At 39.3% G+C, this 26,170-nt stretch overlaps 2 protein-coding genes and 1 long non-coding RNA gene across 7 annotated transcripts; 1 reads left to right on the forward strand and 2 right to left on the reverse strand.

Annotated features, from left to right (window-relative positions):
- Positions 1 to 64: 64 nt before the first annotated feature.
- Positions 65 to 4,464, reverse strand: nsmce2 (NSE2 SUMO ligase component of SMC5/6 complex). Of its 2 annotated transcripts, none has more exons than XM_088084025.1 (6): positions 4,329 to 4,464; positions 3,027 to 3,136; positions 2,562 to 2,715; positions 1,337 to 1,428; positions 988 to 1,094; positions 65 to 489 (listed from the first exon to the last, which is right to left on the reverse strand). In XM_088084025.1, the coding sequence occupies exons 2-6, from the start codon at positions 3,126 to 3,128 to the stop codon at positions 378 to 380; spliced, it is 567 nt and encodes a 188-aa protein (XP_087940151.1). In that variant the 5' UTR covers positions 3,129 to 3,136; positions 4,329 to 4,464; the 3' UTR covers positions 65 to 377. The 2 variants fall into 2 exon arrangements, with proteins under 2 accessions (XP_087940151.1, XP_042345421.1); XM_042489487.2 differs by having other exon boundaries at positions 3,945 to 4,340.
- On the forward strand, positions 471 to 24,039 carry LOC121945357 (uncharacterized). The gene is made up of 3 exons (XR_006105954.2): positions 471 to 532; positions 17,965 to 18,070; positions 21,205 to 24,039. It is a non-coding gene; the product is annotated as an uncharacterized LOC121945357 (long non-coding RNA).
- Positions 4,447 to 19,658, reverse strand: washc5 (WASH complex subunit 5). 4 transcript variants are annotated; one of them, XM_088084022.1, is made up of 29 exons: positions 19,519 to 19,658; positions 18,415 to 18,679; positions 17,870 to 18,015; positions 17,361 to 17,445; positions 17,093 to 17,193; positions 16,330 to 16,522; positions 16,020 to 16,172; positions 15,719 to 15,832; positions 15,072 to 15,243; positions 14,325 to 14,452; positions 13,839 to 13,968; positions 13,334 to 13,446; positions 12,138 to 12,304; positions 11,664 to 11,739; positions 10,819 to 10,929; positions 10,188 to 10,328; positions 9,632 to 9,712; positions 9,427 to 9,528; positions 8,926 to 9,105; positions 8,644 to 8,768; positions 7,796 to 7,958; positions 7,513 to 7,615; positions 7,351 to 7,430; positions 7,047 to 7,150; positions 6,304 to 6,433; positions 6,020 to 6,116; positions 5,504 to 5,657; positions 5,247 to 5,334; positions 4,447 to 4,941 (listed from the first exon to the last, which is right to left on the reverse strand). In XM_088084022.1, the coding sequence occupies exons 2-29, from the start codon at positions 18,598 to 18,600 to the stop codon at positions 4,885 to 4,887; spliced, it is 3,480 nt and encodes a 1,159-aa protein (XP_087940148.1). In that variant the 5' UTR covers positions 18,601 to 18,679; positions 19,519 to 19,658; the 3' UTR covers positions 4,447 to 4,884. The 4 variants fall into 4 exon arrangements, with proteins under 4 accessions (XP_087940148.1, XP_042345417.2, XP_087940150.1 ...); XM_042489483.2 differs by having other exon boundaries at positions 19,444 to 19,560; XM_088084024.1 differs by lacking the exons at positions 18,415 to 18,679; positions 19,519 to 19,658 and adding an exon at positions 18,255 to 18,333.
- Positions 24,040 to 26,170: the final 2,131 nt, after the last annotated feature.

Raw genomic sequence — 26,170 nt, forward strand, 5'->3', positions numbered from 1 at the left:
TAAAGATAACTAAAAAACTATCTACCCAAGCTCCCATTTACAAATACAAGTTTGGTAGCATACATTTATGAGAAAGGAAGCTGCAGCTTTTATTTACATTCAACAGGACTGGAGTACCATGAAAAGATGCTCCATCTGAAAAATTAAAAACAAGTCATCACTTAAAAAAAAAAAAAAATCAAATTCAACCAGATAGTAGAGTTGTCCTGAGGTACAACTCTTTGAAAAAAAAATCCACGAACACAGGCAAAATGTTAACAATATAAATACTAATGAAAGAAACTGTCTTCAAAATTCTGCCACTAACACATTTCTTTCTTGATAGACAAATAATAACAAAGGCACAGGTTTTTCATGCTGAAGGAAAATGTAGCGTACTACGTCCGGTTGCTGTTTCTCTTTTGGCTCTGGATCTTTCTCCTCAGCATCTGGTCAGGAATCAAATCTGACTGTTTCACATCTGTGTTCCCACAGCCCACCACAGGACAGCTAGAGGACAGAGAAGAAGTGGGAAACTTAACACGCTTATGAGGTACCTCAACACAAAAACATATGCAACTTCACACAAACATGAGCAAGAATGTGTGTAAAAATCTCTGCATTGACACTGACAGACACTTCAGGGAGGATGAGGATAAAGTGTGCCTACCAGTACAACATTATTTCATCAGTCATACACCTAATCACAATGGGGTCGTCTTGAGTATCGCTGCTATAATTGAGCATGTAAGGTGTGCACAGTGACCGCAGTCAGGACTCAAGACAATAGGCAGCTTTCTTTGACAACATCACGGACGGGGACTGGGATTTCAGCGGTGTTCCTTTAGGAGCCGCCACATTTAATTTCATTCCGACATCAAAGCGGTATAATAAAGAAAATGTGAATTAAGGCAGACTGTTGGTCCCACCACACCAGCCCGCCAGGTTGTTTACCGCTGCAAAACCTGACTCAACTTTCCAACTGTCCTCCAAGGGAGAGCGTCTTACCGGCATTTCTTTTTCTGGCTTTGTTTTGTTTTGATCAGGCCCAGTATGGCTCCTTCATCATAGTGGTGGTTACACTTCTTATTCTTCATCGGGTTCACCATTTCCTCCTTGAATATAAATTCACAGTGGTGTTACATAATGAAACACAGAGCAGAAACACAATTTAGCCTCTGAAAGCTCACATCAAGGTGGTTTTTGGCATTCTGCCCAAACTAAAACTAATATATTACTGACAGAAATTAGGTAGAGCTGTATTAAGATGGAAATCTGTTAAAATAAAAAAAAAAAAGCATTCAATTGGAATATGTACATTTGTAAAATAACACATCGACAGGCTGGAGTAATGTACCTGTGTGAGTGGGCAGATGTAGTTGACTTGGCTCTGCGTAACAGCTATGTCCTCATCGAGTTCCTCCGTGTTCTGTGCTGACTCTTGGTTGGCTGAAAACGCAACATACATACAGTTAGCTTCCAAACGTCCAATCACAGTAGTAACTGATGGACTGGATGACAAGATGGCAGAAGATTAGGCAAGGGTGGGACTTAATGGGATACATCAACATGTCCCACTTAGGAGGTCATAAATCTAGAGGTAATTCTACATGTTATCGAATGCAAGACAGCGTTTCCACAGAATTAGAGAGTATGTGGGGTGTTAGGTTTGTCTTTCAAATCTCTATGTGTCCCCTCTCTAAATTCAGAGTTTTTTTGTGGGTTGTTGTTTTTTTGTTTTGTTTGTTCCATGTAGGGTGGATAATTGATCTGTTAATGGTTCAGGGCTGATCAGATTAGATCGATGGATGAGAGGAGGAGCAAGAAATACCCACCCACACATAAAGCAATCTCTGTTTTTAGCCCACGTATAATTCCCCCAGCGCAGCTGCAGCTATTGACTAGACATCTTGGACTGGAATTATTAAAAACACTCATGATGCCTCCTTAAACTCTTCCAGGCAGTGATGCAGTGGCCCAGGCAGTAGTGCATATTCTAATTTCTGTAGAATATGTGAGCTTATCTCTCAGTAAGAATATGAGGTCATTTGGCCCTCACTCAGTAATCAATAATGAGGATCGATGGGTTAAGGCTTCACAGAATACAACAGAATATGTGGACTGCCTGCATATGAAATTATCTCATATAATCACCTTGAAATATGTTTTCTCACACAATGTAACTTTTGGGACTTGTAATCAGACTGGGAAAATAACATTGCCGCAGCAGCAAGTTCACTTATAGTGTCTACAGAGAAGCTAAATATGTGGCATTGTCTGTGTGTGGCCACGTTTTTAATACAGGTTGTAATAAGGACAGCAATTAAAAAGCAGAAAATAACCGCTACAGGGTGACAGGCAAGCATAATTATTTATCAGTAAACAAAGGGAGTTGTGTGTTTTAAATTACGCTAATTATCCTAAAAAAAAAGGACACATCCCAAGATTTCTCTCTCTCCTTGGCTGAGAAGCCCTCCTGCAAGCACAGCTATTATCAAAGTCTATTATAAACCCTAAATACATTGCATTGAGTCGAACAGAGCATAAATTCAGAAGGTTTCTCCTTTATTTCTTGGCCTTACCTTGGTTGAGAGCACTCTTGATGCTCTCCTTGAAGGCCACTACTTTCTGGTGATTCTGTAGATCTGCATCAGAGAGCCTGGCTATTCCCTCTGTGAACTGCTCCTTCACTTTGGCAGACAGGCTGAACATGGCCTCTGGCTGCTGTGCGGTATCCTACAGAGATTGAAGCAGATTGGGCTTTTTTACTTGACCTTTAAAATTACAGTCAAATTCAATGCTTTCTTTGACATTCAGAACACCTTGACATTAAGACTTGCCACTCCAAAAATTGCTGGGTGTACACATCATAGCATGAGCCAGCATAAGTGCTGAATGACCTTCCAAAGAACCAATCATCTATATGCTGCTTTTTGTACATCTAAGCCCTTATGCGAGTAATGCATCTTGAGGTTGACCTGTATATTTAGTATTAGGGGAAAGGATGCTTTCCACTTATGTGATTAGACTATTCAGGTTGCTCTCACCTCTGTGACTTTTTGCACAACTCCGACAAAGTAGTTAATCTCCCTGTCCAGCTTGGCACACTCCAGAATCATGGCCTCCATCTCTTTAATGCCAGGGTTCATCTCTTCATCTGTAATGAAACCACATGGAAAAAGCATTCAGATCATTTACTTACTACTATCAAAAACGCTCCATTATGTGTAGTTATTGCATTTAAATCTTATTTACAAAAAAACAAACTGAAGAATTAAAAACAGATGTATTAGAAGTATAAGCATCATGGTGCAGAACGACCTGTGCAAGTTTAATATTACACTGACATGCACATTTTCATACACATTACACAATCACATTTACTATTTTAAATGAGTTTTTAGTGTTGTCATATTCTGTTATTAGTTTGCCATCACATTTAAGTTGTCATTTTATCCTCTATCAACTTTTGTCTTTCTTATAACACTGGAATTTTAACCTTGATTTTACATGGAGGCCTCAAATAATCCCATTGTTTTTTAGATTGTGCAAAAACAAAAACATCACAAATATTTTATTATTGGATTGTAATAACTGATGCATGTAACGTTAGTGGTAACATACTCAATGTTGTAACGTTAGTTCGTCCAGACGTAGCTATTCGAACTACTTTTTACAGTGTAAAGTAGCATAAAATGGAAAATACCATAGTAACGCTAAAGTACAAGTAACTTACTTTATATAAAGCCACTCAACTAACGTTACTGTAACGTTACTTGAGTAAGCAAACTGGAAATAAACGAATTCAATCACTAGTACTATCATAACCTGTTATCCCGGTATCATCCCATCCCCAAGTTATTTTGTGGGTTTAAGTTAGCCGCAAAGGATAAATCATAGACTGAAAAAAGTCCAGAAAGACAAGTGTGGGGGACAAGCATACTGAGAGTGACTGTAATATTTACCCTGAGCTTCCGCCAGGTCCATAGCCACATCTGTCACTATGTCCATCCCTGTCCCGAGGTCTGCCTGACATGACTTCAGGCTCGACAGTGTTCCGTGAACGGCACTAAGAGACATTGGGATCGGTATCTTTTATCCTCCGTGAACAGAGACACTATAAACATAACCCTGACTTAATCTAACGACCGTTAACTTACGTTAGCCGAGCTTGCTAAAGTTAACGTTACCTGCTCACGATTTGGTTAGCTTAGCTAGCTAACTGACGAGCTACTGTTTGAATTTGAAGTTGCAGTGTCAAAATCTGCATCAAGTTTGTTTATTAATGCGATAATGAGGATAACAACCAAGAGGGAAAGACATTAGCTACAGGAAAATAAGCAAATCACCCGCGGAAACTGCAGAGAAGTACAGCCGTGGCTGGGCTGGTGGCTTAGGTCTAACTTCCGGGTTTCTTTTTCAAAGTAAAAGCCTTGACCAATGGGGGATGAAGAGAAAAAAACAACACATTTTTATGAACTTTTATTTATGAATTTCATTTGAAAATGGCACAAAGTGACAATACACAAAGTTGACGAGTTAAGTCACTGGGTATTCAAATTCTACATCTATGTACAATCAATTATTAGTGCATTATTAAGACATTTATGGTCAATGAAATGTGTAAGTAAACACTTCAAAAGGCTTTTTTCATGGTAGACATTGAAGCACTGGTGTAATCAATAAAATGAATTGAGGCTAAACTCATTTTAGCTGCTTAAATTTCAGGGTCTTGGTATTGTGCTGGTTACTTGTCATACAGTCTTGGCGCACTGGAACACATCAATAGAACATAGCCATTGATGTTATTAGTAACACCTGTGCTTTTCATACTATGATAAGTTAAAATGTCTACAATGAATAAAGCCATGTGGCATAACTCTGATGAAATGCTCCTCCAGATCTTCACAGTATTGTTCTGAACTCATCAAAAATGAAACTGGGCACATGGGCTTCAGCCACCTTAAGAATGCAGAGAAAATAAAGAGAAATGTATGTTATTATCCCACACTACATACGGTAAAAATGCAAAAAATAGTGCCTGAAAAATGTTTATAGTTGTGTCTCATTCAGGGCATGATGCTATATGATTTACCATTCCCTGCAGCTAAAAGATATTGCATCTTACTGTGTAACAATATAGTTGCGTACAAGAGTACAATAATCAAAATGTAATGCTCAGGCTTCCCTAACACTAACTTTTTCCACATTTTAGAACATTACTAGCAACATTACTAGCAGCATTACTAAGGCCAATGTTGTCCTACCTTGCGTGACAGTTTTGTGTACTTCACATAGTCTTCCAGAAACATCAGAGCTCCCACCACATCAGAAGGCATGTCAGGGATCTTCTGACTATGATGGGGTGAAATGGAAACTCAAGGATGAGTTCATGAAGCCATAACAGGATACCTTTCATATTATTCAGAACAAGCAAACAAAAACAGAAACAATATTTTTTCATAAAACTACAGAGAAGTGTTGTGTTATTTTCCTTCCCAAAGCATTGAAATTTGTTTGTTACCTTGTGCATTGCTCCATGATAGAGCGGATGAACTGACCAATGAGAGCCAAGAACTGGTGTGTGTATCTTGAGTGAAACTGCTTGAGCAGGGTGAGCATGCCGAGCACTAGTGGAGGCCAGTCAACTGGATCTGTGGCTTTCCTGCAGGTCATTCCTGGGAAAACACAAGACATCAGTCGTGTGGTCACTGACACGTGGATGAAGCCTTATAAACCAACTCTAGCACAAGGTCCATCTCATCGTTTCTCAAAGAATCTGGTGTGTTCACAATCCTTAAACCTTCTTGGTCCAATCAGTGACTTTCTACATTTCCCAGAGGAATGCTGTATGTGTGCTAAATACAGTAAGAAAAAACTATAGCCAAACTATAAGAGACAGAGCAGCCAGTAACGGTTGTGAAACCATGTTGACACACTGGTTTGACCTGTTACAGTCACCATTGTGCAACTTAATAACACATCAACCATAGTATGATGAAAACTCTGATGTGGTAAACTGAAGAAAAAAAAAACTTGCCTTGGTTTTTGCTGTACTGAAGTTTAGGCAGCTGTGCAATAACAAACAGGAAGTTGATGATGGGAAAGTAAGGTAGGCGCTTTGTGGTGATGTAGATCTGTGAGAAAAAAACGGAAGACAGATAGTCAGTGTTTTGCAATGCATAACCACACAAAGCAGAAAACAGAGAGAGTGAAGAAACACAGGTGGCTTTGGCTTCAGTTTGAGATGGTTTCAGAAAATCAATAATTATTCGTCAAACTCCGATCACATTGTGTGGGGAGCGACACCCATAATCTGCAGACCTTGTTGAGTGGGTTGTGAATGCCGGCAGCCTCCAGGTAGGCAGTGATGTCATACAGGAGAGTGTTGTCCTCTTTAGGGTAGGGCAGCGATGGATCCTGGTAGTGAGCTTCGATGTCGGCCAGCAGAGACCTGGACAGGGTACAATAAGAGTTAACGTATGGTAGATAAATAAAGGAGTTTGAGGTTTGAATTAGAGCGATATTCGTTTATTAACTGGTGCTTGTGCTTCATTTTCAATCAGGCATTGTTAGAGCACATGTTTTATAAAGATTTCCCCCCCTTTATTAGACAGGAGAACATACAGAGTGAAAGGAGCAGAGAGAGAGAGGATGACATGCAGCAAAAGGCCGCAGGCTGGAATCGAACCCACAGCCGTTGTGGCAAGGACATAGCCTTTGTACATGGGCCACCCGCTCTACCAGGTGAGCTAGTGGGCGCTGCTGAGAACGTTTTCCTTTTAAACAAAACAGCAAGTGCATTATTTTAAGTTATTAACAAACTACTTGTACTTAGTAAAATTGATAATAATGAAACATTTCTATACTGCACTGAATACATGTATCGTGAGGCTAAAGGCCGTAAATATAAGCAACATACAACACTTATAAGTATCTTCCATGATAATGAAAAAAATGCAATACTTGCCATTAAACACAATAATAATTATAATAATGTGACACAAGTAGAAACAAACATTAGAAAGGAAGCACTGCACGCTCCAAAGTAATGAGACTCTACTGACTTGTTGAGGTTTTCCAGGGCAGCAGCCAGGTGTTTGGAGTCAAACTTGCAGGAGTAGTTCAGCTCGTTAGCAATCTGCTGTCTGAGGATCTGCATCTGACCAACCTACAACAAACACATTTATTTAAAGTTATTTCTGCAGCATGGCGACTTTACTTAGATGGAGTGGTGTGGAAAGACAGGATGGAGGGGGTCAAACACATTTTAGCTCATATGTCATCTTCAAAGCATCAGTGCATCTAGACTTAAGTTATCAGTAATTATTTTTTCTATTCACATCATTAGAGTATATCATAGATCAGGACCTTCATGATGGCCTCCAGGTATGCACCCCAGATCTTTTGAGTTTTGGCCACAGCACTGGCGTACACTTTGCTGGCATTACCTGTTGCACAAAAAAAAAGATTCCTGTCAAGAAATTTAAAAAAAACCTTGCTCGCTGTAAGATTTCTGAAATGAATACCTACCCACGATGCCCTGCACTGGGTTGACAGCCCCCAGCATGGCTTTGAAAACATCCACCACAGCTTTGTCCCTCAGGATGTTCCTCTGAAGCAATATCAGGAAGTTCTGATGGAAGTAACACATTCTTAATGATGCAAATATATTAATATATGCATACTTTGTGTACTGAAGATACCATTTAAGTTCTTATACATCTGGATTCATTATAATTTGTGACCAGAAAGAGTCTTTTAGCAGCTTTGTCGCACAGCCTGATAATTTGTTGTTTTATTAAATAAAAATTACCTGAAGTTCCTTGACAATCATGAAGCAGAGCAAGCGGTCGAGTCCATTAAGGCCAAATGTACCCAGGGTGCTCTGAATCTCAGAGAACAGCCTGTTGTTGGTGACCTCCTGGTGGCTCCTCAGGTCGTACCAGGTGTTCATCTGGTCGATGTAGCATGTCACCCTGGAAAAAGGTCCAATGTTAATCAGAGAGCTTTTAAATACTGTCAGATTCAGCATCCAGAGATACGACCAAAGCTTGTATCTCCATCTTTCTGATTAAAGCTCAGGTATTCTGACACAGAAAAACACTTAAAGAAATATTTCTTTTAGTCTGTTTGCCTCATTGTGTGACTTTGGTGTTTTAAAGAGCTGGTTCGTATTCATCAACACAAACAAACTACTGATTGAGGTAGTGGTAGACCAGGCGAAACTGTGTTTGGAGAGGTTTGTTTTCAGTGAAGTGTGGCTCAGAAGAGGAGAGCATAGAGAAGTTTTACTTTACGTTCAGTTCTCCGTCAGACAGGGCTGTCTGTTTGGAAAGTGCTGAGCATATGACTGGATAAATGAGACTTGGAGTATCCTGCAGGACTTGTGTGAGAATTTGTAAATGGATGTTTTGATTTAGTTTTGCTGTTGTTGAGTGCATTCCCGCGACTTCATCTCTTTAACAATTTTCTCTGTTTTTGGAATCTTCATTCATCGCAGAGGCACGTGAGAGAAACAAAGTTTTCTTGACAAATTTCAACATAATGGGGGGAATAATATATATATTGTAAAAAATATCTTTTGGGGGGTGACGTATTCCTTTAAAATGATTTCGAAAACTGTTCTTTTTCAGTTTCACTGTTATATTTGAGGAGACATACTTGGGATCAGTGATCCGGAGGATCTCTCTGCAGAGACGACCGATGAAGGTGGCAGACTCATCCACAGAAGGAAATTTGGGGATGGGGATGTGGGTGGACTGGTGCACACTCTGCCAGTCCTGGATCTGATTGGAAGCAAGATAAAGAATTGATCAATCATCTCCTGCTACTGATTAACAGACCAGAGCAAGCAGAGTACGTCTTGTTGATTACAGAGAGACTAACTGATGTTGACGCACTATTCAGAGACAGTTAGAGGTATGCTCCTGTGTTGAGCCTGACCTTGGCTCTGAGGAAGCTGTTGCATTCCTGTTCCACATTGTAGTTGATGATACGGGACACTTCCTCCTGCCAGATTTTAAGGCCATATATGCTGACGTAGTCCTGAATGTACTCGAACGACCTGTAGAACCCGTCCATGGTGGCCGCCATCTCCTTCAACTTGGGCATCAGTTCACTTGGCTGAGAGAGCAGAAGATTCCTATTTTAATTTTTCACTGCTCTTATTCCTTGATTCGCACAGGGCATGGACATTAGTTAATTTTTCTAAATACAATATAATGAGCTAGAAGTTTGTTTGTAGTTTTAAGTTGTAATGTAGCGAAATCCTCTAATTGTAAATTGATAATTGAAAAAAAAATTTAAAATGAGAAGCTTTTCCACTATTACTAATTCAGTGGATTCTGTGACATATGCCAAATATGTCAGAAACTTGATAATGCACTATAAAATCCAAATTTAAAAATATTTAGCGATCAACAGACAGCAGATCTGAAGTCTGACCTTAGCTTTGGGGTTGAAGATCAATCCTTTGTGCAGAGCATAAGCTACCCTCTTCACCAGCTCCTTTCTGATGCCGTCCTCCAGCAGCTGCTTAGGATCCACCTAAATGCATGTTGAGGCAATTGTGTTTTAATATTCTATAATTATGCTACAATTAAAAGTTGAAACATTTTTGAGAATTCAAAATAACTATCACACCATCTACCTTAATGATCCCAACTAGGGTGGTCTTCATCATCAGGATCCCCTCAGTGAAAATGGAGATGTCGTGGGTGAGTTTAGCCACCTGTGATCACATAAAGAAGATGGATTTAAGGGCACATAAATGTCAAAATATCAGGATCATCTAAAGACAGAAATTTCAAAACAAATTAGTGTGATGAGACATGAAAGCCAGCAGACACGGTACTTGAACTGCATATATATTCTGGCCAAAAGTTAAACACTTGATTTTGAGGCATTTGACAAAATTTCTAGTCTAGCAAATTCTAATTAATGCATTTTAAGTAAGTCCCTGAGCCTTTTTTTGTCTAATTTGTATTCACATCCAAAGCAGCGAGTCAGTTTCAAAGAAATCTTCAGAAATGTAGCTAGTGTGACTGCCTCAGACTCACAAACAAAAGACAAGTTGACATCTAAACAGGACAACATGGAGCCTCTCTGTCAATCTGATATATAATGATTGATTTCATTGCTTTAATGACAGTGTGAACAACACTGCAAGAGCTACATGCACATTATAAAGTGAACAGTCGTTTTACTTCATAACGAGCCCCGAGTTGAGAGTAGTCCTTCAGCTTGTCCTTATCTAGCCGTGTAGGCACTTCCATGATGTCATGGATCTGAAGCTTGATGATCTTAGCCAGAGAGGTGAACATGCTCTCTGGGATGATCTGCAGCACCTGGAAAAAAAGAGGATAAAATACCCAATTTGAGCACCAACATGAATTTAATACCTTACCCCTCAGAGTTTTTTTTTTTTTTTGAAGACAGAAGAGTTGAGATTAGTCTTCAAAAGCAGATGGCACTCCATGCTGTAGATGAAAAATCGTGTGTACAGCTAGTAGGAGCAAATCCTCTAGCATAATATAACATGGCGTGTGGCTGATGAAACCAGAAGGTAACAGTATCTTAAGGTACACATCCACTAAGTAGCTGTTTTCGGGTAAATTTGCCAAACAGATGGTGGTGGAAACATTAATCATGGCTGCAGGTGGTACTGCAGCTACCAAACAATCATTTACAGCATGCAGAGCTCATTTGTTAATGTTGTGCAACCATTTAAGACCATGTTCATTTGTGAGCGCCAAAGGAAACGTCCTTTCTGCTTATCAGATGCAGGACTGACTTTTGAAAAGTTGTAGGTAAAAACATGAATTGAATGTGTTGTACCTTTCTGACATAAGCCACCAACTCTCCGGAGTAGAACTGTGAGACACTGAGCAGGTCAGCGCTGTTGGCCTGGTTGATTCGCAGCAATGGAAGGTCCAACGCAGACGCCAGCTGGTCACACGAACACACACAGACAAAATAATTCTTTTAAAGGTCCAGTGAAATCAGAATTTTTTTTAACATGTCTTTTGCTGATCATCACCTATACACTTGCATCTGGCCTAACAATGACAAAGACAGTAGTTTAGTAGTTGTTCTCAACAGACTTTGTAATTTCCTTTAAAATAATAAGAAAAAACCCCATAAATGACTGATCCTTCCCTCAGGGGTGCACATTAGATTTGCATCCAACTAGATGCTCTCAACTTCACCAGCAGTGCTGCCAGTTTCACGTCTCAGCATTAACATGTAAGGCCTTATTCCAAAAATTAATTTATCATGGTTGTCTCTCTTGTCAGATTTGTTGATAAAATCTGCAAGTGCACTCAGTGTAAGTGGTGAGAAGTCCTCGACAACAGAGAGCAGACTGTCCGTTGGCAGTTCTCTGTGTAGTGCTAGTAGCTGCTGTCAAACTTGCAGGGGCCAGACCTTCTCATCCGCCCACTCCACCGAGTTCAAGTTGACTCGAGACTAACAATTCTGTCTGAATACAAAGCAAACTGTGTACGCCAGTCAATATCTTAATAAGTCCCTGCCCAGCTTACAGGAAGCGCATAAATATGTGTAATCAAATGGCACTCTGCTAGCCTTTTTATGGAAACTTTATCATCACAGGTAGCAAATTCTTCAAATCAAGGCAAAGTTATGGGATTTTTTTTTCATTATCATGCAAACATAGTCCTCACCTTCAGAAATGTCGCTCTCAGTTTGGTGACCATGGATGGGTTGACTCTGATGCTCTCCTGCATAATTAATGTGAAACTGTGGAATAAATCATAAGCCAAAAGAAAAAATAAAGATCAGTTCTGCTGTGGAGACAAAACATAAACACAACTGACTTCAATAAAGTCAAAACAGCAGCGGCACTGTGGTCTTCTTGATGCTTTATACAAAAAGCTAAGCAGACTTTTTTTTTGGCTGACAGTGTGAAAAGGCACTTCTGCAACTGTGTCTGTGCTACTGAAGAGCTCCTAACAAGAAATTGTCTTAATTACAGTAAAAGCATAAAATATTACAGAAAATTACTTATGCGGCACTCAACTGTGGTGTGACTGTTTTTTAAATATTCCTTTTTTGGTTAAATTATGTGTGCTTTATAATATTCTTCAACTTATTATCAGTATTTTGTATGGCTATAATGTATACCAGTAAGTACGTACCTGTCAATTATCTGCCATGCGTAGGACAGGTCTCCAACTATCTGCATAGTAATGAGCACTTCTTCTTTGATATTGATGGTGCGGATCATTTGGTGCAGAAACTTCCTGGTGTCAGCCAGGAACTGACACACCTGTAGGTTAGACTCCAACTGGTGGAACTCCTGGACCTGAAAAAACCCACCACAATCACGTATCTGTAACCAGGGATTGTAGGCGCTCACCTTGTAGTCTTATTTTCCTGAAGCTTAAAAAAAAAAGTTATCAGTGGTCATATAAATAAACATAACCCAGTGTTTATGTGTATTTATGCAACCATTTTCACCATCATATTGGTTCCATTTCTTATTTTACAGCAGACCATGGCAGGACAGACAGAAGGAAATGAGGGCCACTAAGCCAAAAAAACATTATGTACTCTGGTGTGTCTCTACAGAATTTATATGCATTTCATAGCAGTTAATTTTGCTCTGCAACTGTTTCCATACATTGTTTTTGGATCAACTTATCTGCTCTATGCACAAAGCTCAGGCAATCAAATAAAATCACTCAGCTGCAAAATAAATAACACAAAAAATATTTAAATAATGTCAACAATTTCAAATTGTATGGTCAAAGTAGGGATGGGACAATGTAGGATTTTTTTGTGGATAACAATATGAAAAAGAATTCACATTAAGGTGATGGTGGGGAATTTCCATCATTGGCATAATGGTAGAAATCGTGTCCAGCAGCGCCCAGAAAGACTGCTGAGCAACAAACAATAACAGTGATTCTGCAAAAACAAGCTGCATTGACACCAAGCTAAAAAAATGCAACAGATCTTAAGCATCAGTGTATTTCATGTCAACAGATGTGATGCAATTTTAAACACTTGGAACACCTAGCTTTTTTAAAAAAAAAAAAAATCCACGAAAAAGCGTGTTCACTGAAAAAGGAAGCATCCCATATACGATGCAATAAACAAATGTTTCTTAACAAAATGTAAGATGAAGTGATTCCAGTATGTTTTTGTGCCATTTTAAGAGTTTTAGGGCATATTTTGAGGGTTTTTATTATAATATTTTGATCGCAATTATTTTGACATTGATAATTGTGGCATGAAATTTTCACATCATCCCATGCCTAGTCAAAAGATCAGCACTGTCAGTTTGATGTGAACATGTAAAACCAGCGTGAAAAGTCTTTCTCTTGCTCACCTCCACAAGAGCCTGAATGAGCTGAACTGTCTTCCTCCCGGCCGCTGTGGAGTCCTCATAGTTCAAAGACTCAATCTGCTTTGAGATTTCTCTGAACCAGGCCTGCAAGTTCTCTGTGAGGAGCAACGTAAAGGTGTGTTGTACAAGAGGAGAAAGAATGTCATCAAAGTATTTTTTCACAAGTGGTGGTTAAGAAAAATGGGTCTCGCTACTCGAGTTGGAGTCGCAGCTACAGAAGTGAGAATGACTGATGTAAATTTAATCCGCCTCTCTCTGCGTGTGTGTCCTTGGTGCATTTTTTCCCACTATGTTTCCTGCTTTAACATTTTTCTCTCAACAGCTTCAAGCTCAAACTCAGTTAAGTATTTGTGTTCCAACACTGAAATAATCCATGACATTCAAAGCATGAAACGCTGCATGGCCGTGGTTCCTTCAGTCAGCCCCACTTCTTTGCTGTGTGTGTGTGTAATCCTTTCACCTCTCCCATCCAAACAGTGTAACTCACCATTTTTCTCCACCCTGGTAAGAGGTTTGACGCCGGAGAAGACTTCGGCCAGCTCAGTCATTCTCTCTGATCCCTCCTTCTTAAAGCTCTCCCATTTGATCTGCTTCTCTGATAGCATCTGCTTGAACATCTGGAAGGGGGACGGCACAGACGCTGAGTGGATGTGGAGGGATTAGTCAGATGAGATGTGTAATGAGAACATTAAATTTGTGTCCTCTCCTAATGATAGACTGGCTAGCCATATGCTGCCTATGCTAATAGACAACAGCACGGACGTACCTGAGGAGAAACACAGTTGGCTCGATGACTTTGGAATTATTTTGGCATTAATTTCACAGAGAGGAGCACAGCATGTTTCAGGGAAGCTTAACAACCTAGAGTTCATTTTCCATAATATTAATAACAATTTGCTCTTGGCTTTTGCTTTTCAAATTTCATTTACATCTATGATCCACACATTGCCTCGCACTGAGAGGAGACTCTCACCTCTTTGAGTGTGAACTCAAACTGAGCAGTGTCGAGCAGCAGCTGGAACAGGGTCTTGGGGTTGTACTTGGAGTCGTTGAGAACTTGGTCTTTGATCTGACGCAGTCGCTTGTTGTTTGGATCATAGGCTGCAAGAAAAGAACTATTTTATTCACAACATATTTTAAATGGTTAAAGTCACAAATTCAAAGTTTGAAGCACCTTTCCACCTCACATTAGAAAGACAGGGTTCCTGCAGCTTGAGGCAAAATACTTTTTTTTGGACATTTTGTTTATTTGGTTTCACTATTTAGCAACAATCAAATAATAATCTTCAATTACGTATGTTTCCAGTATTCCAAATGAGTATTTTGTTCATCAAGTATTGAGCTCATCCCTCTTAAATGTGATAGTTGTCCCAAATATCGTCACTAATTCTGTATAAATCTTATGAAAATTCTCAACTTTTTGACCGACTCAAAGCAAACGGTAGTGGTCGGCTTTTGGGAAGCCACACTTTCTCCAGGAGCTAGAATTGCTGAAGTGATGAGACTATGAGCAGGTGTAATAAAAAATCTAAAGAGACTCTTTCAGCCAAAAGTCCTCCATTCAGTTGAGCTTGATATCCTCCATTGAAATTCACACGAGGCAACATAGATTTAAGACTTTTTAGGACTTTTGTGCTGTCACTCGGAATAAAATTAACACCAATTGTACACCATCCAAAGCTGAAGAAAAAAAAAACATGAAGCAATCAAATGTTCTCACCTGACTCTGCAGAATGCAGCATCAGCCAGCGGATAGACACGTTGCAGTCCCTCAGGCAGTTGAGCAGTTTGGGAATGTTGTCCAGGATGATTTCCTCCCTGAGGAAACCTTCCTTCAGCAGCTGCTGCACCTGAGGCCTCAGGCTCTCCATGCTCGCTGCATATCGACTGGCCTAAACACACAGTGACGGAGGTGGTTGGGAGATGTGGTTAAAAGTATTTTTCATCTTGGACGATAAATAAATTGTTCATTTACTTCCACAAGAGACCTTTAGAAAGCACACCAAAGTCTGCAAAATGACACACAAAACAATGTTTATGCGGTCGCCTCCTCCAGCTATCGCTTCAGATTTCATCATGACTTTGACACTGTGCTTCTTAGGTAGTACCCGTGCTTCAAGTCCAGCTCATGTACATTCACTATCTATTTACAAACTTTTTAAGACAAGTTTAAAAATGTCTTTGTAAAGTCGCTGGTTTAATTAGTGTTTCAATTTAGATTCTGCACAGTCACAGTGGATGACTTGCAAATTCTGTAGATGCAGTTATCAGGACCTGCATACAATAAAGTGCCACACTGAAGGACTGTAAATTGGATATGCTGAAGACTGTGTGACATTGAAGCCAATCCAATTTTTTTTTGAATACCTGCTCTTTGATATTAGCAGAGTCAAGGGTGTAGTTGAGAGCTATCTTGGCAGCTTTGTATGGTTCCCAGGCCTCCACCAGGTTCACTGTGATCCCCATGTAGATGCTGATAACCTGCAGACAGAAAACACTTTAATAAAAACCAATGAAAAATGGAGACAAAGCATGAAAGAAAACGTAGTAAATGCCATCAAATTTCATAAAGTTGTTTAAATTCTGTTTGTTTCTACTGCCATACACGTATTGGTGCAGTTTAAGCCTACGGAAAGGGAACAATCCTACCAAATAACAGATGTGTTACCCAGTTGTCAGGGAAGTACTTGTCCACTATCTCCCTCATCTTGGCCTGCTGGGTTTGCAGTATGGAGGGGCTGAAGTAGAGGCAGACATACAGCATGGCTGCCTGGTTAGCCAGCGCTGTGCTACGATGCTCTGGTAGAGGGTACGCAGACACCTGGTGGACAGGAAGAGAAATGTGATTTCACACAATCTATAGCCACTCAGGTTGTAACCGGCTCATCACATCAGTTACAAAGAAAAACTCATTTAATAGGAAGCAACAAAATCTTTCACCAAAGTTTCAAACTTATGCTTCACCAAATGTTTCTCACTTGGTTGTATATGTCGTCCGAGCGCAGCCTCCCAATGACCATGCTAATGAACGTGGTACTGATGGGAACTCTGTGGAAGTAGCTCTCTGGGTAGTTGGCAGGCCGTTTGGCTCCAGGCTGGCTGGAGTAGCCCGTGCTGCGCAGGAGCTTGCAGATGTCGTCCAGGTTGGAGTCAGCTGATGAACGGGCAGCACTGAAAATATGAAACAATAAAACAACAGGAGGTGATTTAAAGACTGAGGTTAGGTTTGGCACAAAAATATTCAGATATTCCTTATTATCATTGGTAGAGCACAATTTGCTTATTAAATCATTTTGCAATAATTCATTTAGATGTCCAGTTTAGTTGGGTTCAGCCTGCTTCTGTGCCTTGCATTACAGTTCCTGTAAATAACTAAGATTTTGGGTGTAAGATATTGTCTCAAAACTGCAAAAAAAAGAGTGAAAAAATAAGATCACACGTCACATTTCAAATACATTCCCATAAAGAGATAATATTGCCACTGAGAGGCAGAAAGCAAGAGATAAAAAGACCCCACATACACCAACACTAATGTTCGCTCTAACATTTGAAGTGAATGCACATGAGTCATGTTAAGTGACTCAAATTTACCGTGAGCAGGCATCATCGGCCGACGAGTGAACTGGGCACATTGAGCCCATCATTCAGCGAGACAGTGTTGTGAATGTGTGTGTGTGTGTGTGTGTGTGTGTGTGTGTGTGTGTGTGTGTGTGTGTGTGTGTGTGTGAGTCACAGGCGCACCTGTATCTGTAGTAGGAAACAAGCATCCTCTCTCTGACCTCGCCTTCAATCTTCTGGTCAATGACCAGCAACATGACTCCATAAAGGTAGAGAGCTTCGCACTGGGATGAAAAGAAAACAGGCACAATCAACTTTATGAGTGTCTTTTCAGTTAGTTTTTAATTTATTCTGATATGAACTCGTCAAAAAGAGACATTTAAAAGATGTATTGTTAGCTTGTTCCTGTAATGTTACAAAATTAAAACTGATTTGCATTTGTGTTACTTACTAAAAGCTGTTTTCCATCCTCATTTAGAAGCACAGTCTCCAGGGTCTGCTGAATATAAACACCCTCATGTAGGTCATCCAGATATCTGAGGAGTAGAGAAAGTAATATAATACCGTCTTGTAATATCGTCTTTATTATATTTTGTGATTCAATGAGGAGAAAAAAAAAGCGTGAGGAGGTGTAAATCAATGTCAGAGACTGTGTTTTTGTTGTTTGTTTCAATAGGATAGCTCAAAACATGTTATCTGATACTGGACTTTTACTCTTAAATTTAAGTGAATATGAAATAGCATTGCAAATCCAAAGCACTTTCCTTAATCAATTATTAGTCAAAGTAACGATTAATTGTTATTTGAAAAAAGCATAAAAACTTAGCTTTTTCAAAAAATACAAAATGCATTTTTTTTTCCCCTCAATCAAAGCTCACAGCAACATATTGCATATACTCTGACAGCATTGCATAGCCTGTCGATTACATTTCACATGTAAAGAGTCCGTTCCTGTCTTACCTGTTAAGATCCACTATATATTTGTGGACACTCTCAAAAGCCAAATAGAACCTGGACAGAATCTCAATGTTGTTTTCTCTGAATTCTTCATCCAGGTCCTGAAGCTCCGGTTTGGCTTCCAGCTTCCCATCGTAGTACTCTGGACCCTGGTGAAGAAACAACATCTTGATACTCAACCGGCGCTTGTGTCTTTATGAAAAGGTACACACACTTCCTGACATAGGAGACACTGTTGAACAGCTGTTGCAATAGGAGAGAAATAGTTTTAATAAATAATGCGCAGAGCTACAATGTTAATATCCTAAATTCTAAGAAAAACCTACAGCTTCCCTATAAAACAAGTACTGATATTATGAAGTTATTTCACTTGCAACAAAATTCCCACCTCCTCTTGCTTCCAGTTACACAAATAATGGCTTAATTATTGACTGCATTACAATAAGTATTTCCCATCTGCCAAGTTTCTACAAAATGTGCATGCACTTAGCTTGCGACAGCACTTGTATGTCAAGCTGTACTAATTGGCAACACCTGTCAATCCATACCTTAAAGTAGCTAAAGTCACAAATAATGTCCCCGTATTTCTGTTGGTCACTCTTGTCCTTGAGTCTGAAAACTGCTGGGATGAACTCAGACAGGCGCAAGAGTTCAGCGATGATGGCATTTCCTCTGGAGACTATCCTGAGGACGGCCTGGCCGCACAGGTTGTTCTCGGCCAGGAAGTCCACCATGGCGGCTGGAGGAGGAGGGGGAGGATGCACAAAACAGCCACACCTTGACCCTGTGTTTTGGCTGACTGCTTGAATACTCCTAATGGGGGAAAAAAGAGAGACATGATGTTTGAAAACAGGTAGCTCAATTTAAGACTTTTTGTTGCAGGTTTTTATTTTTTTTATTTTTTTTATCAGATAGACTAGTTCATCCCTGCTTAAGGGTCTTTGAGCAGCGATTTAAACACTAACCTTAAATCTTTAGGTAATGTGGCATGAATAATATTAATGCATTCACATGACTGGTACAGACACCTCTTTTCACCAGGATATTTTAAATTATAATAAAATAAAAGACCAAACAAAAATCAAAAACGTACAACCCATTTAGCCTAAACACCCAATACTAAATCCAATGATCCTACATTCAATTGATAGCAAAAATCATCAAATGGCATTACACAGTAGTATTACAGTTGTACGCTATTACATTTATGTATTCACATTCACGTGTACAGCACTATCGGAGTACTTTGCATGAGAATTGAGGTTTTCTCACCAGAAAACTATGTGACAAGCATTTAAATTACTTTAAAGCATTAACGTTATACTCATTTGGACGTCTAATGATGTGTTTGTAACATTTTGACACCCCTAGATTTCACGATCTACATTTATAAAAAATTAAACACACTCGTTTAGCGTTTAATATATTTATCGTTTGTTAAAATATAAGAATTTAAGGGGTGTAGTTATTATATGGCCATGCTATCGTTAGCATGTAGCCTGCTAGCTACTTTGATTAGCCCTGATGCTGCAGACGACAACACATGAAGCGATCCAGTCACATGGTGGAAAACTGACTTTTCTGTGTCTTGGTGATTTGTTTAAAATAGCCGAGCGATGTCCAAAAGTTCTAGTTTGTAGAGAAAGACTTGCCTCTTTGGACCTTCTCTTCCCTGTTTACTTCCTCATGACCAGTCACATGACTCTGCCGCTGAGTGTGTTTGATTCTGGTTACGCAGCGCGCCGGAGGAGGGCGGTGCAAAGTATGGCCTGCCCTGTGCTTTGACTTTCACCACCAAACGTTAATTTACTGTATGGAACAAATATTTTTATCTTCTGTATCGAAACGATCGTGGCTCAATAAACAGTTTTAAATTACCTACAGTGATTTAACCCGCTAATGTTCAAACATATTAACAATCAACATAAGTCACTGAGCAAACTACATTTCACTAAGATAAAATGGGTCAGCCGAGTTTATACTTTAACAGTGCAGTCAGGTCCTAAACTCAGTTAGCCCTTTGACATTGGCCAATAATTAGCAAAAAGATTGTTAAAAAGTGACCCCAAAAAATAAATATATATATATGTGTGTGTGTGTGTGTGTGTGTATGTATGTATTGTGTGTGGGGGGGGGGGCATACAAACAAGTAAATTACCTAGAATAGTGCTGATAATGAAAAATATTTATTTGTTTATTTTACATGTTTTCTTATATTTTGTGACATATGTTTAAATATTAAATTATTGTATTTCTAAATATATTTTTTTGTTTTTTTTTTCTTATTTTTTGTGATAACTTTCTAACATTCCTCTTCTCTTTTTTTAAAACTAATTATTAGATCATTTTCTTGTGACCTTGAGCTAATTTCTTGCAATTGGTGGGACATTTTTTGTCAAGTTGATCATTGCCTTTTGCCCCATGTTCTCAAAACCAATTTGCTCAGGTGTTAAAGGGTCAAATGGCCTGTGAAAGGCATATGAACGCTAAAAACTGATGCCGATCCAGGTATCAAAGGGTTAAGTGTAGGCTAAATGTTTCTCTAGATGGCGACAGAGATCCACTGTATCCTCATTTTATCTGGCTCACTGTTCCTCCACCACACTGAGGGTCTGTGAGTGCAGATTTCTGGCTCCACAGGGGATACAGTGATTTGCAGGAATGGAGAAGTGAGAACAAGCCTGAACTGAAATTAAACCATTCTACTGTAGAGAACCGCAGAGATAAATCTACAGCTAAGAAACGAAACATCCTGTAGCCTTCAGTGGACAAGTATTCCCCTAAATTGTATTTTCTTGTACGTCTCTGAGGGACTTTCATGTCACTTTAACAGCAAACCTCTCATTAATCATCAGAATGTTATACAATGAAAATAATGAACCCTGCTTGTAAATACTGGAGTCTACCACCTCCTGTGTCTGACACGGCTGAGAAAACTGACAACCAACATGTGGTCAACATGGATGGATAAGCACAAGCCCTTGTGTTTCCTTCAAATTCTGATTGAATTGGACTTTTATTGCCAATAAGTCTAACACACTGGCAGGCACTTCCTTTGAGCAGTGTGAGCCGGAGGTTAATAACAGTCATACGGAGACAGCTGTTTGTTTGACCTGTCACCTGTCTGTGTGGCAGAGCACGGTTTCATCGCAATCCTCAACCAGCCGACGTGTCCGTGCGCCATAGCGGATTGTCTGTCCTCATCAGTCAATGTTCATATCAATGATACAACACTGCTGCATTATTATAATTGCATTTTTATCTTTGATATGCATATATTCTCTGCTTCAGGGTATATTTACTGATTATCTTCATAACGCTTTTGCTTCATTCATTAGTGCAAAGTGGTGATTGACAGGGAACTGGGACGCAGAGGGTGAGACATACGGCAAGGTGAGCTGCGTTAAACGTCCTGAACAACGCGCTTCTTATCTTGCCGAGCCACTGGAGCACCAATATTTCAATGCATATTATAGTGGGGACATGGGAGAAAGACGGACGGATGTAATTTAGATTCATAGCTCACCTCCTCATTGACCCGGCTGTCCACAAACTACACACTGTGTCCCAGCAGCCGCTGGATTTATTACCCGTTTACCATCACACCAAGGTCACATTCTCAGCGGCACCTGGGTCAGCTATATGGGCTTCCTGGGAAGAATCATGAAAGGTTTTCACTAATGAGGTCTCTTACTGCACACCTTCTTTATTAACCTTCTGGTGCCTTAAGGGTTTTCTCCTCTTGTTATCGTGATTGGTCTTTGAAGAATCTCATCTGAGGTTTGCTTTTTATCGTGAAGTGCTAGATTGTTTGTGATGAATCAAATGCAGGTAAAGCGCTCCCAATGTACACAATGCAATCTTATCCCAGCCTAGTGTAGCCTTATATTCCAAACACATATTTTATATTCATTTAGCCATTGAATGAAGAGTGACCAAATGACCCTCATGTCTCCGCCTATAAAGAGCATTGACTGGTCTCAGTTCTTGTTCCCTAAGTAGCCTTGCGGCCATTGACTTGAGTCGGGTAATTATCATTTGTCAGTGAAACCCTTGAATTGGCTGACAAATGATGATTGCCTCTTACCTGTGAGCTACTTTATGTGCTAACAAACTCCCTAAATCGGATAACATTTTCCACAAAGAGCGACTCTGAGACTGATAAACCAGAGGTTGTTATAAGTCGTCAGCAGCTATAAGTGGGCGATTTTAAAGTTGTTAGTGCACTTATGCAAAAGATGGTGTGTTTGCAAAAACACAAGGGCGTCCGCGTAGATGTGTGTGTGAAGGTGCATTAGCAAAATGCACGCTTGTGTACATGTGTCCCCTCAGGCCCTGTGTGCCCTTTATTAGCAGCGAGTTGACTCCATTCAGCTTGGCGAAGTGATTAAACCTTTTCATGTCGGGAACTTTCACACCACTGTGAACTGTGTGAGGTGATTAAAGGCTGCTCAATTTGTAGTCCAGTCCCACTGCTATTCCTCCTCATTGATCTTTTTCAGGCCCTTGAAGTGAGAGCTGCACGCAGCGGGCTTCTCTCATCGGGATAAGACAGGATGCGTACTCTGCCCTACGCTCTCTGTCTCGCCACTCTCATGTCAGCAAATATTTCACAGGCATGTATCTAATCTAATTATGGCAAGAATTAGCTGCCATGTATGGCTGGCATTTAATAACGTTTATGTGATTAACTTTGTTGTGTTTCTTTTGATATTGTTACATGAATTTAATTAAGCCCTTTTATGTTGAACGCGATGCATGAATACTTATTAAGCAAAACTGAGGTAATTATGAATTGCCGAGAGTGCTGACCTTTATAATAACTCGAGAGAAACAAATGTTGCAGCCACAGAATATTTTCGAACAATTCAATCTTAAAAAAGGTGAGCTGAGATTTTGTTGACAACTAAACTTTGCATTGCCTGTGAAGGAAAACACTTTTATTTGCTTCGCCTCACTGACAGAAAAAATACCTTTATTTCACCTTTGCTTTAACAAAAAGCTATAAACCGTGCTAAATGCTAACACCAGCAGGCTAACATGCTCACAATGACAATGCTGATGTGCTGAAGTTAAGCAAGTATAGTATTTACCATATTCACCATTTTCGTTTAGCGCATTAGCATGCTAATATTCACTAACTGCCAAGATACTGATGAGAATGTCATTGGTTTTGCAGGTACGTGATCAAAATTTTCCTAAGGGAACAATTATGAGTGATGAATTTTTAAACTGAACAACAGATGGGAGGTATTTCTAAAAAAAAAAAAAAAGAGCCCCTAAATGAATATAATATTGAATGGCTTGCTAGATTTAAGCTAATATATTAGATGTTATAATTATGATTTGTGAGAGATTGCCTTCATTGTACATTATGCTATTATAATTATGAAAAGTGTCTGATAAGAGTGATAAATAATGTTTTGATGGTTGCGGTAGGTGACATAGACACTATATGTGAGTGAGATGTGATGGGTAACGGTGACTCTTGCTGCATATTACTTACATTGTGACATACGAATTATAACTATATGATGGATATGTTTGCCCAAAAAGGCTTTATCAGCATATGTGAGAGTACTTATTTAGATGTGAAGGGTCGTGATGTGATATGATGTTTCCATATATGTTATTACTATTGGATGTTAATAGAAGCTTTATGTTTAACCTTTACCTGGTTGTTGCTATTATTTTGATGTAGGGGTGATAATTGAACTTAGTATATGTATATGTATACTATTGTTATGTAACAATGGTGGTATGAAAGTGATAGCATTATGAGTAATGCAGATGATGTTTATACTGAATATAGTTTGATTGTTTTTTTCTTTCTGTTTTTTTTTTTTAGATTAGTTGTTTTCTAAAAAAAATCCAGAAGGAAACAAGGATGTCTTTAACAAATATCACGTCACTCTGAAGTTGCTGAAGTTGCTGAGACATATTATTCAAAATTATTAAAGTTAACTTGGATGGATTACTTGGAAGTAATTTTGATTCGTCCTCTGGGGAACATGAATATATGTACAAAGTGTAACTGTAATCCATCTAATAGGGGTCGAGATAAAAAAAAGCATCATTAATTACTGCTCTTGTTTTCACTACTACTGTTTGCTCTGTATATATGGCACCTGTTACATCTTTCCATCTCATAAAAAGGAATGATTCTTCCTCTACTGCTCCTCTCGAGGTTTCTTCTTTTTTCATATCTGAATAGAGAGTCAGAGTACACAGCTAAAACACAAATCCAACACTTTCGCTCACTGCCAAGAGAAAAGAAAAGGCCAGGGGAAGGGTTATTACATCACCAATGCTAGATGCCAAAACACTTCCCACAAGGAGTTTGGAGTCTAACAAGTGGTTTCAGGACAAATAGCAAAGACTGATTGTGGTAATGTTCTAATATCAGGTTTGATCATGCAGCAGATGTATTTTTATTGCAAGTCATTACTACTGTCATACCTATTAGCATACAAATGGTTTCTCGGCCTATGGAGACCTAAAAGTTATTGCATGTGTAATTGAACCTGATCTCTGCTCTGTGATTGAGACGTTCCACCACCCACACACACACACACACACACACACACATACAAACACACAAACGCTTTGCCGTGCACACAAGGTGGCGAGCATATTGTGCATATGCCGCACAAATGTGCCTTCGCACATACACACATGAATACACAAGTGCTTTTTCTCTGTTCTTCTCATTTAGATAAGTTTAGAGAAAGTACTGGAGGAGTAAGAAGAAATAGGAAGGGGGATATGGGATTATGATCATGTCATTAATGATCAACACAACACATTAATCTCCCATAGACTGTTTCTGTTTGGATTATGAATAACACATAAATAAAGAACTGTATTTTTTCTCTGCATCAAACAGTGTTATAGATTGGTTAACATCTCTGTCCCTTTTAAATGTAATCCTGCAATCCACTGTTACACAGATAAATCTGGAGGAATGTGAATGCAAATAACACATATGTTAATGAAACTACTGCGTGCAAACAGAAAATAGAATTAACAAATATTCTGTCACTATATATTCTTATTGCTTTCTGCCTAAGGATTTCATTGTGTTCTTTTCATTACGAAGAAGGATTTAACAGGGCCATGAGCTTTTTGGTTCTGCCACTCAAATTTATGACAGGTCCTCATGACTGTGGCACATCACAGAAATTATTGCTGGGAACAGTCACAGACTTTCCAAATCCAATTGAGTCAAGCTTTTATTGTGAACTCATGGGAGTTGTTGCAGATGTGTTATAATAACATTCAAAATGAGGCACCAAGATCTTCACATGATCCCTAAAATGTATTTTCTAGCCATGGATCTGTGTGTGGCAACGTCATTCTGTCTATCAACTTGGTGAAGACTATAATATCTCAACAAGTTTTGGATGGGTTTCCATCAGATAGTACATACACTCATGGTCCCCAGGGGATGAATCCTACAGATTGTGTTCTTGTAGCTACATCAGACGGTCAGATGTGTCATTTCTCCAGTACTTCTGTTTATGACCAAAAGTAATGACACATCAGTCTCAGCTGTACTTTTTGTTTAATGCAAATTAGCAAATGTTAGCATGCTAACATGCTAAATGAAGATGGTAAACATCATACACAACATACCTGCTAAACTCCAGCATGTTAGCATTGCAATTGCAAGCATAATGCAAAATGCTGGCATTAGCGTTTAGTTTAATGTACCACTGCACTTCAGTATAACCTTGAAGTGCCCTCAGCATTGTCAGGAATCCTCCAGTAGTCATTCAGTATTCTGGCTGGTTTTCTGTCACTAAATGTCTGATTACCCCTTTCCCGCCAGTTTCACCACATGATCTGCTCCTCCTCCTAGCTCCCATTTCCCTTATTCCCTCAGTAGTAAATATATCTGCACACTTTCATAAGTCAGTTGCCAGATTGTCTTTTACATGACATTAAGCTCTCCAGCATTCATACCGAATTCCTGATTCTGCCTTTCTGAGCATGTTTCCTGGACTCTGATCCCCTGCCTGATCCCTGTTGGATAAGTTTGCCTTCTCTGAGTAAACTTCTGATTTTGACCCTGCCTGTTTATTGGAATCATTTTTTTGGACTTTGATACTCACCGTGATTGTTCAAGAGTCGTGCTTGTGGGCTCTTGCCTGTTCTGTGTCAGTGGGCGAGCTGCATTCTTGTTTATATTGGGCAAATGATTATTTAACAGTTGAGGTTTCAGCCAGAGTTTTAGCACTATATTTGATCTCAGTGAGTGAGAGATATATGTTTGATCTTGGAATGTACATTTGGTAAAGATGA

This window comes from Plectropomus leopardus, chromosome 11, assembly GCF_026936395.1.
Source record: "Plectropomus leopardus strain MGB_pleo_1.0 chromosome 11, ASM2693639v1, whole genome shotgun sequence".
In the NCBI taxonomy this organism is placed as follows: domain Eukaryota; kingdom Metazoa; phylum Chordata; class Actinopteri; order Perciformes; family Serranidae; genus Plectropomus; species Plectropomus leopardus.

Coding starts and splice junctions, on each gene's coding strand:
- nsmce2 (XM_042489487.2), bottom strand. CDS start 4,059: ATGTCTCTTAGTGCCGTTCACGGAACACTGTCGAGCCTGAAGTCATGT. Junction 3,137..3,944: donor GGACCTGGCGGAAGCTCAGG/GTAAATATTACA, acceptor GTTTCATTACAG/ATGAAGAGATGAACCCTGGC. Junction 2,716..3,026: donor TTGTGCAAAAAGTCACAGAG/GTGAGAGCAACC, acceptor CAATCTCTGTAG/GATACCGCACAGCAGCCAGA.
- washc5 (XM_088084022.1), bottom strand. CDS start 18,600: ATGGTGGACTTCCTGGCCGAGAACAACCTGTGCGGCCAGGCCGTCCTC. Junction 16,523..17,092: donor GTTTCCTACTACAGATACAG/GTGCGCCTGTGA, acceptor TCATATTTTCAG/TGCTGCCCGTTCATCAGCTG. Junction 5,658..6,019: donor TCAGTACAGCAAAAACCAAG/GCAAGTTTTTTT, acceptor GTGTTTTCCCAG/GAATGACCTGCAGGAAAGCC.